General features: G+C 42.8%; 1 protein-coding gene across 2 annotated transcripts in view; it reads left to right on the forward strand.

Moving 5' to 3' along the window:
• The first annotated feature begins 322 nt into the window (after nt 1–322).
• The window catches only part of TSHR (thyroid stimulating hormone receptor), an 83556-nt gene continuing 71695 nt past the window's right edge, over nt 323–12183 (forward strand). The window contains exons 1-2 of one of the 2 annotated variants that reach the window (XR_014548021.1): nt 323–508; nt 4118–4440. Coding sequence is in view for 1 of the 2 variants with exons in the window: in XM_083613621.1 (XP_083469747.1) it covers nt 4265–4440 (176 nt within the window). In the remaining variant the exon portion in view is untranslated. The remainder of the gene's footprint in view (nt 509–4117; nt 4441–12183) is intronic. The other variant, XM_083613621.1, reaches the window with a different exon arrangement.

Here is a 12183-nt window from a genome sequence, read left to right on the forward strand (position 1 = left end):
GTATCTATGGACATAATTTATGGACCTAATAGGTATCTAAAGCTGTTTGCCGCTGTTGCTGTATATAGGTTTTATTTTTATTTTTTGTTTTTTTATCTTACATTTTGGAAATGTACACCCAAATTTTTTTCTTTTAATTTTTTTTTGGGGGGGGCCAAGAGAGTGGGACCTTAAGCTATATAGCTTGTTTAGCTTATACGCCGCTGGAGCGTATATTTCTTCCCCCCTGTATTTCTTTTTAGAGGGGCTTTCTGCTTCGCGTAGTCCCGGCAGCCGCCACGAGATGGCAACGGAGGGCAGGCCCTGAAGCCGTCGGAACTCCGGAGCGTGGGATGCTCTGATTCGGCGCGGAGTCGCGGACTTCTTGCAAAGGTCCCGCACTTGAGTGGCTGGCGGGGCCGGGATGGGATGGGGCTTGGGAAGGATCTCCTGAGCATCTTGCCGCCCGGTGCCCAGACGGGAGGAGAGGACGCCGGAGCCCGTGGTCCGCGCGAGGTTTGGAGTCCCGGTGAGGCGGAGCGCGATCCCTCTGTTGGGGCTACTTAGGCGCTCGGGAAGGAAGGGGGTTCCCCGGGTGCTCGTGGGAACACCCGCGGGTTGCTTCTTAGGGGAGCAGCCTGCTGTTAGATCCGCAGGAGGCAGCGCCGGGGATTGCATGGCACGTCCGCGGTTAGGCTCCTGGATGCCTTTCGCAGCAGCGTGGCCAAGATGGGACATTCAACAGGTAGAGAGATTCAACAGCGGAGATTCCACCCGCCCGCCCCCTCCAAAACTCAGACAAATGATGGTTCTCCCAGCAGGGAAATTTACACTTACGTAACACACACACACGCGCGCGCACACACACACACACACACACACACGTGAAGATACAACGGGGAGATAATTTGCGCAAGATGAATTCAACAGGTGAAGATTTAAGGGGGGGGGGGTTCCTTCATATCTATGGGAGGTGAATCTGATAAGAGACGATTCAAACGGAGGGGGGTTACTTCCTGAGTGCAAAAGATGAATTTAGCAAGCGAGGATTCCGCAGAAAAGATGACTACATCTCCATGGCAGGAAAAGCTCCACCTGTTGAATTTCTGTTGGTCTTGCCGATGTTAAAGGTGCCCTGAGATGCCTTGCCAAAACATAAAACAAAACACACCGTTGGGAGTTTTCTGTAGTGATGTCAACTTTTGAGGAGGCAGAGGATGGAGGGTTTACTGTCTGGGGAAGTCAGTCTTTGGGAGAATAACTGCCGCTGTGCCCTGTGTTATGGGACTCCTGTCAAACTTACTTGTTATTTAAAATTGTGATTCACTTAAACTAAATCTGCATAAATAACTCACTGTCTACTATCCTATGCACACATGGATGGGAGTAAATCCCATTGAACATAGAGGCACTTACTTCTGAGTAAACATGCATAGGGTTGCACTATATGTTTTATAACATGCCAAGAACGTTTGTTTATAAAAAATCTGTTTTGAGTTCCCTACTGCGATAAAATACTACATGTGACTAAGCATGTTCAGCCTTTTTCTCCCTTTCATGACATCGGCATTAACTTTTACATCACCATATGGTTCCAAGGTTTGGGAAGTTATTCATCATTTGAGGTGTTTTTTTCCTATTTCTAACTCTTAGTGTATTATATCCAAGCTACAATAGCCATATAAGCAATAACTGAAGTCAGTAATTTCCACATGTTGAGGACTTCTATTCTTGATATTTGTTGATGAAGAATAATCTCAAATGACATTGTTCCACTCTTTTCCAAATATCTTGCCAACATTATTTGCCTCTGATAGATCCACCACAAATAAATATGTCTACCCACTTGAGATTTACTTTTTCAACAGCTTGGAATATACTTGTTATTCATTTACTTAGTTTCTTGAGAAGCATACACCATTGCATCACCAATGTCTAAAATAAATTTCTCTCATATTTGTATAAACAAGATTAGTGACCTTCTTTCTAGAAATATGCATTATTTCAAAAGTACTGGAATATCTAAGTCTCAAAGTCATGTGCATATACTTGTTTTGGTCCATATTTTAGTTTTATCAGTCTATATATTTTGGAAAGTTTGTGTCTTGTTACATTAACAACTAATCTTCCACCTCTTAATCTATTGTTTGCTAACCATATCCTCACTTCAGAACATTCAAACCAGCTTAGATCTCTGTCCAACATCTCATTTTGTATTCTTCCATATCCCAAGAATGGAAGAATAATCAGATCCCTCGTCATCTTTTTAAATGTTGAAAATTTCACAGATTTTCTTGCAAATAATAAGCTATTTAGCCAACTTGGGTGAATTTAAAATTAATCTAGTTTGCCCTAGATTCTCAGAACTATCTGATAGTAATTTTTTTGCATTTTACTTAATTTGAACAATCTCCTTTCTGCATCCAAAGCAAGTAATTTAATTCATGGGTCATTTGCTCTTGTAGCTAGTTCTTATCTGCTTGATCATATATAATGCCCACAGCGAGGCATACTTTATATAGCTAGCACAATAATATAATCTATGATAGAACTAACACTTCTTTTTTCTGAGACAACACAATACTAGAATTCTCAAATGCCTCTTGTTTATTTTGTACAAAGCGAATCTCTTCTATGAAAAGAGAGTTGTGCAGAGAAGTGAGAGAATATTGAAAGATGGCACTTACAGTGAGAGGGTATGGAGTGAGTGATGTATGGGGCAGACTTGAGATTGTTATAAAGATCAGGTTCGGGGAAGGGAGAGGGATCTGCCTGTGGGTGGAAAAGTGAGGAGAGAATATCCAGTGTAATAAAGTTTAAAGAAGCAAATTCTGTACAAGAGCATTTTGTCTGCCGATTATTCTGGGTCAGTTAACTTCCCTTTACCAATGGTCATGTGCGTCATCATGACTGGTCAGTTAGCTAAGTATTTCTATTGTTCTACTTGATCTAGGGGGAGCAGCTGCCCCCCCTCCCCCCCGGCTACGCCCATGCCTATGGTTCAGCTAGGTAAGTTTAGACATTGGACTTAAAAAGAAATTATGCCTCTTCCCTTTAGATGACCATACGTGAAGCACACATAGCTAAAATTTATCTCCAGTTTACAGCTGTTTCTGTTGTGTGTTAGGGACGCGGGTGGCGCTGTGGGTTAAACCACAGAGCCTAGGACTTGCTGATCAGAAGGTCGGCGGTTCAAATCCCCGCAACAGGGTGAGCTCCGTTGCTCGGTCCCTGCTCCTGCCAACCTAGCAGTTCGAAAGCACGTCAAAGTGCAAGTAAATAAATAGGTACTGCTCCAGCAGGAAGGTAAATGGCGTTTCCGTGCGCTGCTCTGCTTCGCCAGAAGCGGCTTAGTCATGCTGGCCACATGACCCAGAAGCTGTCCACCAGAAGCTGTACACCTCGGCCAATAAAGCAAGATGAGTGCCGCAACCCCAGAGTCGGTCACAACTGGACCTAATGGTCAGGGGTCCCTTTACCTTTACCTGTTGTGTGTTAGAACCAAAACCAAAAAGGTTTACCAGTCCTGAAAAATAATAATACTCTGAGCACGTGCAATTCTGCATTTTACATTATAGTACCATCGCACCCACAGGAATAAACGATGCTTGCTTCTGCAGCCTTGATGGTACATACGTTGACTAGGGAGCAAGCCAGATTTTGTTGTAGAAAAGGATAATCTGTTTTGAAAGTAAAAATAATGAAATGAACATCTATATTGGGGTGTTGGGGTAATGTCATTCCTGCTGGGCCCCAGAGTGCACCCATCTCTGTACTGGTATTGACACTGGACCTGTTTGCTATGCTGCCGCCCCCCTCATCTGCTGCTGTCTAAGTTCTCATTTCAGGGGGGCAGGCTATGTGGGGGACCCTGGGCTTCAGCCACAAAAGTCCAGCCCTGGCTGTACCACTTCTTGTTGCAGACAAACTTTCTGTTTGAGAAGAAAACTTTTTTCTGCACGTGGGGACATAGCAGTAAAAAAGAAAGAAAAGAAAATAGATCACCCATTGAGATGGGAGGGTGGGAAAGGATGGGATAGTACCTGGTAGATTTGGCATGGAGGAAGTTGAAAGGGATTTGTCTACTGCCTGTAACATCTTTCTATGCTTTTGCTTATTACACCCTATTTCCTTTTAGGGAGCATCAGGTGAACGTGGTTTCCTGAAGAAACAGCAGATTCCCTCTATTCTGTTCCCAAGGAAAGGAACTGTGGTCGTGTCTTCTCTCTCTGTGGAGAAGAGCTGCACAGGGCAATGAAGTCGTTTCCACAATAGGCTCAGGAAGATGCTGTGGGTACCAGAGTTCCTTCAGCTCCTGCTCTTGCTGGAAATGGGACTGATAAGTAGAGGCACGGAAATGTGCCCTTCGTCCCTCTGTGACTGCTCGGATTGGGACCGCTTCAAAGTCACCTGCAGAGAGATATATTTCATCCCCAACCTCCCACGGGGCACCAAGACTTTGTGAGTATATGGGACTGACATATATGTTTCTCCCACCCCAACCCCCAGTCTATTTCAGGGGCACAGGGGGAGGAGGAAAGGGAAATCGCATTGCAAATGTAGAATTTCTCATGCAGGGATTCCACTGACAGGACCCATTCATTGAGTCTCACCTAATAGCAGGTGTGAAGAAGCAGCTTTTTTGAATGTGTGTATGGGTGGGTCTGTGGAGTGCAGCAAAACAGCATGGAGGAAAGGGTCAAGCTCTCTTCCATCATGTCATGGTACTGATCTGGTGGCTTTGGGGGAGCAGAACAATTTGTTATGAGGGACCCATGCCATATTTACTGTGTAATGCTAATGTAGGGTATGGGGTGGTGGCCTCTGTGCAGCAGATAACTGCTGAGTGGAAGGGAATTGGCTATTATCCTGTGCAAATCCCTCCATAAGTCATTTTAAAAGTCTTCCAAGCCACGCTAACAGTCAAGATCTAAACCCAGAAGTGAGTCTGGCTGGGAATGAATGTTTTGAGATGGAAGGAGGGTGTTTGCCACAGTGCAGAAGAGCTGAAGAGTCAAACCCACCATCCCTTCCCTGAATGCGTCCTACAGTCCTTAAACCCCATTATCACAACAAATGTGGGGTTTACGAAAATGATGACTGCTCTGGCCCTGGGTTTTGCTTGTCGGTAACCAATGAGCAAAAGCACTAAGACGTTTTGTTCAAGGTTGACCTGACAAAGCACAAAATAAGAGAGAGGGGGGTTAGGGGAATGGTATTTTATGAAATTGGTGCTGGAGCAGAAGGCTGGGCATTCAAAGGAGTGGTTTTGTGTTTTGGGGCTCAGACCCCACTCCTTCCTCATATTCTTAGGCATGTTACTTGAATCCCGGTCTCACCAGTTCACCTTCTGCTACGTGGGTGTTTTGTGACTGGTCGCTCCCATCACAGCAGCCATTTTGTCAACATGCATGCCATCAAGGCAGCCATTTTGTGATACTGCTCACAGCACTCTCAAAAAACACTTAGGGACCCCTACTTTAAGTTGCCACAAGAAACTAAGGCAATTTTGCAGTACGCTAAACAGAGACCCAGTTCAGATGTAATGAGAAACCATGATTTATGTGAAAGGCCTGCAGGCAGCCTCAGGCTCACATGCTCCCTCCTTCCCTTTCTTTTCACACAGTGGGAGGGGATTAGAAGCTTACATTCATGGTTTGCTACAAAGCACAGTTTGTCATCTTGTCTGAATATAGGAAACTGCAGCTTGTACAAACTAGACCCTGGTTTTATATCCTATTTTGCAAATAAAATACAGTAGTACCTCGGGTTAAGTACTTAATTTGTTCCGGAGGTCCGTACTTAACCTGAAACTGTTTTTAACCTGAAGCACCACATTAGCTAATGGGGCCTCCTGCTGCCGCCGCGCCGCCGGAGCACAATTTCTGTTCTCATCCTGAAGCAAAGTTCTTAACCTGAAGCACTATTTCTGGGTTAGCGGAGTCTGTAACCTGAAGCGTATGTAACCTGAGGTACCACTGTAAAATAAAACAGTTTCTCATATTCAAACAAAATGGGAATTGTGGCTTGTTGCACACAATGAATGTAATGTTCTTAATCTCAGAGTAACTAGGAGCAAAGCTTTCAGAGTGGCTGCTCCCGTTTTGTGGAAAGCTGTGACTTTTTAATGTCGATACCTGACAGGCACCTGTTATTTCTACCTTCCAGAAACAACTGAATACATTTTTCTTTTGAATACATCTTTCTGAATACAATGGTACCTCGGGTTGTGAACTTAATTTGTTCTGGAGGTCTGTTCTTAACCCGAAACCGTTCTTAACCTGAGGTGCACTTTCGCTAATGAGGGCTGCCGCTGCGCCCCCGGCGCACGATTTCCGTTCTTATCCTGGGGCAAAGTTCTCAACCTGAGGTACTACTTCCGGGTTAGCAGAGTTTGTAATCCAAAGGGTTTGTAACCTGAAGCGTTTGTAACCCGAGGTATCACTGTACATCTTTCTTTGCAAGATGCAAAGGTCTCTCCCTTAGCTCTTAGCGCTGTTTTTCAACTTACTTAAAGTTGGACTTTGGCGCTCTTTCAAAAATTTTATTTAGATTTTTAATGGTATGTTCGTAAGACTCAAGTGGAAGACAATTTATAAATTAAATAAATCTCTCCCCCTCCCCCATGTTTGCAGACTAGGAAGAAAGGGAGGGAGGAACATGTGAGCCTGAGGTTTGCTTCAGTTTTTGTTTGAAATAACTAGCCATAGTTTGTCATTACACTAGGGAATTATTAACTTTTTCCAAGGAGGTAACTGCTTTTTAAAGTTTCTGATAATGATGACCTTCAAATTGGTAATATGATTGATTCCCTGCATTGGGCTGTGTAGTGACCTAAGAGCTGATGGTTACTAAAAGTATCTTTATGTTCTGTTACTTTTAAGTTTGGAACACAGCTTTGTTTTTTCTAAAAGCAAGTGTATGAAGATGTTGATGAACAGGACTAGAAACAGGATAGTGCTTTTACATTATATACTTAGCTTTTTTATTTTAGCTTTTTTTTGCCATGTTCTTTCAATTCTACCATAATGAATCTTTTCTAAAACATTTTAAACAGCTGACCATTCAAGTTCTGCTTATTGTGTCTGCTCAGACTCCAGGGCCGTGTGAAGCAGTTTTTTAAGCAACAATAAAGCTTAGGAATGGAGGGAGATGTACTTTACCGCCGAAAACTCCAGCACTAATTAGTTTCTTTTTCAAGTTGCTTATAATTGCCCCAGAAAGGGTTGAAGAGTTTGTCTACAGTTTTTTATAATCATTCCAGATTAGCCTTCCACTCCCAATGTATTTTTGAGTGATGCATCATGAAAATGATGACAAATTACCCGTAAGTGCAGCAGGAATGGAGATGCAAAAATAAATTTATTATTTATATTATGTATTTTGGAAAGTGGTTTGTCTGTCGATCTGTTCTCTGTGGCTTTGGCTGCCTCTCAAGATATCATTGCCAAACTCAGTACAAGGGCTTCCAAGGTAGGGGCAGTGGTCGTTGTCAGTGTTTGAATGCCAGGCACCCTTTTGAATCCCGATGGTGAACTGAAATGTCACTTTGTGGTGACTTTTGCCTGTTTTTTTGGAATAGGTTCGGCCCCTTCTTGAGATATCATTGCCAAACTGTGCACAAGGATTCATGAGGTGGAGGTGACAGTCTTTGTCAACGTTTGGTTGCCAGCTGCCATTTTGAATCAAGATGGCAGACCAAAATTATCTAGCCATTACACTGATTATCACCATCAGCTCTAAGTATATGAAATTCTTTTGTTACTTATTTGAATCTTGTTTAAGTGGATCTGCTGTTATGTTTCACTTAGTACTAGTTTATGCTGAATATGCTGCTCTACTGGATTTACATAGTGTTTGTATTACTGTTGAAAATGGCCAGTTGCAAACCTAATGTTGCACACTGTGCTTCACAATGTTTGTGTGAGCCTTAGCAAATATCTTATGCCTTTGCATTAAACTCTTCCCAAATTATGTAAGCAATGAGAACTCCAAGGGCACAGGTTCTGCTTTCTTTGGAATGAGATCACCAGAGGCTCACCACAATTTGGTGATATGTGCTTTACTTACACATAAACAAGTTAAGCATACTGTGAAAGTCCACTTTAACTCAAATTCACTGCTACCTATTAGGTGTCTAGGCAGGGGCCTCCAACATGGGGCACTTGAAGTTTCTTTAATGTCAGGACGTCATAACTGCTTTTCTCCTGCTGGAATTCTGAATTAACCTGAGCTGCTGTTTCATGGACTTTTAACACCTAGCATTTGATGCTGAGAAGTGATTTGGCTGTGCTATGTAAATATCCGACCATGTTGACTTATGTTAGATAAAACGATGTTTTTTTTCAAATTAAAGAGGGACTTAACATAGTTTGAAATTGTTTGTCATTTTATCTTGCTGTCGTAAGTGCCAACATAGGTGGTAGCTGTCGTTTAATCTCACAGTTGTTAAATGATTCCGCATGACAAGTCATTTTGGAGTTTAGGAATAGATGTTTGAACCTGTACCCACCCAAACATTCGTTTGGACCATAAATTTTGTCCCCTTTGCAGTGTATCTCAGTGCCACTTCTTCATAACACAACCATTAGCTCCATCTACTTGCCAAGTGGTACCCATTGTGTAGCCATGGTAATGGGTGAATTTGTGTTTGGTTTTTTAAGGCCAGTAAGAGCATTAATCTCTATTATGTACTTTTCTGGAAATCCTATGTCCTTTCAGTCCAGCTGATGATATAGCTGAATAGTTTGCAAACTGATTTTATCTCTGTTGAGATGTTAATTGGTACACTTGTTTATACCTTGTCCTCAGACAGGATCAAGGGTTTCATTTTGTTAAAGTTAAAGCAATTACAGCTTCCATTGCAACAAACAGGAAACAAACAGGTTGGGGTGCAGCTGTGAAGTACCGATATGCAATCAGAAAGGGTCTCATTTGTTGGGATTGGTACTTCCGAGTAGTTATGAATATCTGCGCTAGTGATGCTACCATAAAGCTCTTTGGCAGCCAGTCATTGAATGAGGAATTAGAGGCAAATGAAGTAGAAATTCCTTCCTCAACATCTGAAAACAGAGCTTAGGTTTAGCTTATCTTACATAAAATTACACAGAGCTGGGTCAGGATGACTTTTGAAAGCACTGTTTTCAGCTACAGTTGGATCTCAGCCGTGTGCTCTCTTGTATGGCTGACTGCATAGGTGGCCTCAAAATCCATCTAGTTACGATCCTAATTATTTTTTTGCTTTTCTTAGCCTTCATAAGGGTTTTTTGCCCCCTTCTGAAATTAATCATCATCATCATAAATGCCCAGAGCTTTGCCTACACATACTGGGGAAAATGTTTACAACTAAATAGCAGGATTACTCTGGGATGTTTTGTGAGCCCCTCTACAAGTAACTCAGGTGTGGGAGAAGAGTCACTTTGAATCCTTATAAGCCTTGGGTGTCCAGCAATAGGGAGGCAGTGAGGTGCAGTGGTTAAGAGCATTGGACCAGGACATGGTAGGCCTGGGTTCAAATGCCCATTCACCCATGAAGCTCATTGGGTAAACCTGGGTTAGGAACGATCTCCTAGCTTTGCCTATCTCAAAGGGTTGCTGTGAGAATAAAATGTAAGGACCACATATTTCACCCAGAGCTCATTTGAGGAAAGGTGGGAAATGTACAACAGTAAAATTCTAATATATATTTATTTTTAAAAAAACTTTTTCCTTAATTAATCAGAAACATAATTCAATAACATGTAAGAAATAAGGTAAAAGAAAAAAGAGAACCAAATAAAAATTAAAATATAAACTCACCCAAAAAACAAACACAATTCTATTATTGATGTGTCAGCTGGATAAAGATGGAATACAGGCAGTGACCATTTTAGGCGTGTTCCAACTGATGCACTACCGCCAACACACAGGTCCTTTTGGACCTGGAAGGAGGAGGAAAGGGCGTGGGGCAGGGGCATAATGAGGCAGGGTGAGTTTATGCGTGCCCCACTGACACACGTTTTGACCTGCAATGTAATCCCCACAGAAATGGGAAATTTCCTATGCTTATTTGAGTCCTCTTGCACCAGCTGGAGAGAAACCAACAATGGGGGATCTTTTTTGCCCTTGCATGATCAGAGGCCTTGACTAATACAGCACAACAAACAGTTACTCACACCAGTGTCCCACTGTATCACTTTACATGGGATGGACAAGTATTTTATCTGTGACTGCAGTATTTACTATGTGAGGAACTCTCACATACTACAACGGGTGACTTCAAATGTGGATGTCAAGGACAATACCGATGGTATAATGAGGCTGAGGCATGAGAACTTGAGAGCTTCAAATGGAATAATTGGACCATACACCAATAATAATAATAATACCACATTTGCAAACAGATGTGGAAATGTGGAGAACTGAATGTAAAACAGGAAAAATGAGGAATAGGGAGAAACCAAAATTGGTAGATTTGCCCATGCCATTCCTGCCCTCCTTCCTCCCACAATGGGGAACGTGTGAGGGGGGATGTTCAAACAGCTTCAGTAATCTTTCCAAAATGTACTGATACCAAGATTTGTTTTCTCCTGTTCTAGAAGCTTGTTTTCTCCTGCTCTGGAGAGTAGGACCCAAACCAAGGGATTCAAGTTACAAGAAAGGACATTCAGACTAAACATTGGCCTGAGCTTTTTGACACTAAGAGCTGTCCGACAGTGGAACAGAGTCACTCAGGAGGCTGTGGGCTCTTGTTCCTTGGAGGTTTTTAAGCAGAGGTTGGATGGTCATCTGTCATGGATGCTTTAGCTGAGATTCCTGCATTGCACGGGGTCAGATTCAATGACCCTGGGGTTAACTCTACAATTCTATTATTATTTTTTTCCCCTTTCATTTATTTGGATCTAAATCTAGGTCTCTCTGCCCCTACCCTTAGTTACACTTCACAATGTGTAACTAAGAAACTGGAGCAAAATAAACCTCTTGTTGTTCTGCACAAGGTCGTGGTAGGTGCTTGGGAGATCAGCAGACTGTGAATACTGCAATATTTTCTCAGAAGTTATATGTAAGCACCTGTGTGGAGCTTTCTGATGAAAACACACACACACGTGATTTGATACAGGACATGGCAAAGGGCTGTATTTACAAGAGTTTTGTGTGCAGAAGGTCCCATCTTCAGACCCCTGTTTAAAACTCTAAAAAGCTGCTATCATTAAGCATAGACAATACTATCATGAGGCAGATGGACTCAATGCAAAGAAGCTTTCTATGTTCCCATGTTCTATCTATGCCTGGACCTGAGTTTCATAGAGACCTGTCACCTCCTTTTCCACACTTGAGGTGAATGAAAGACAGATACAGCTTTCCCCATTTTCTTCTGTATCTTCTTCTGAGTTCACATGAGTTTGGGGCCGCAAATTGAGGAGGGTGCCAAGCTGCGCTCAGTGGCTATTTTCTCCCCCGCTTCAGTTTATACTGTCTGCATTGAGCTGGGGTGCTAAAAAGCAGTTGCCTGCAACCTTTCTTTGCAAGGTTCTGCAGGTTGTTTGGTTACTAACTGCTAAAAAAGTGATCTTCAACTTGCTTTGAAGTACGTTTCTTTTTCGGTTTCTGCTTTGATGTCATTTGTGCTAAGTAAGAATCAGCGGAGCGGAGCTTTACTTTGAGGCAACATTACTTTGAATACTATAAACCAGAGGCGTAGCTAGCCGCTCGGGCACCCGGAGCGGTGCACATGCACATCCACAGGGGTGGGGTGGGGTGCGCCGCCCAGGGGGGCAATCGGAGCGGCCCAGGGGAAATTTGTCACCCCCCTCACAGATGGCACCCAGGGTGGACCACACCCACTGCCCCCCTTTCTCTGCCACCGCTATAAACACTACTATATAAATGACATAAACTGTGAGAGGTCAGCCGGGATACATGTTTTATCGATAGCTTTTCTTTGTTGTTTTGAAAAGATAAAAATGGACGTTCTGAAAAAAGAATGCATACCCAAAGCTAAAAGCTGCTACAAAACAAAACACAAATTAAAAGTACAGTGGTACCTTGCTTTGGATTACAACCACATCAAACCCGGAAGTGTGTTTCCCTTTTTTTAGATTACAACCCATTTTGCAGGGGAGGTCCCATTGGCGAAAGCGTGCCTTGAGTTACAATGTGTTTTGGTTTACAACCAGACCTCCGGAACGGATTATGGTTGTAAACCAAGATACCACTGTACAGTTA

The sequence above is a fragment of the Podarcis filfolensis genome (genome assembly GCF_964270895.1).
Source record: "Podarcis filfolensis genome assembly, chromosome: 1".
Lineage (NCBI taxonomy): Eukaryota > Metazoa > Chordata > Lepidosauria > Squamata > Lacertidae > Podarcis > Podarcis filfolensis.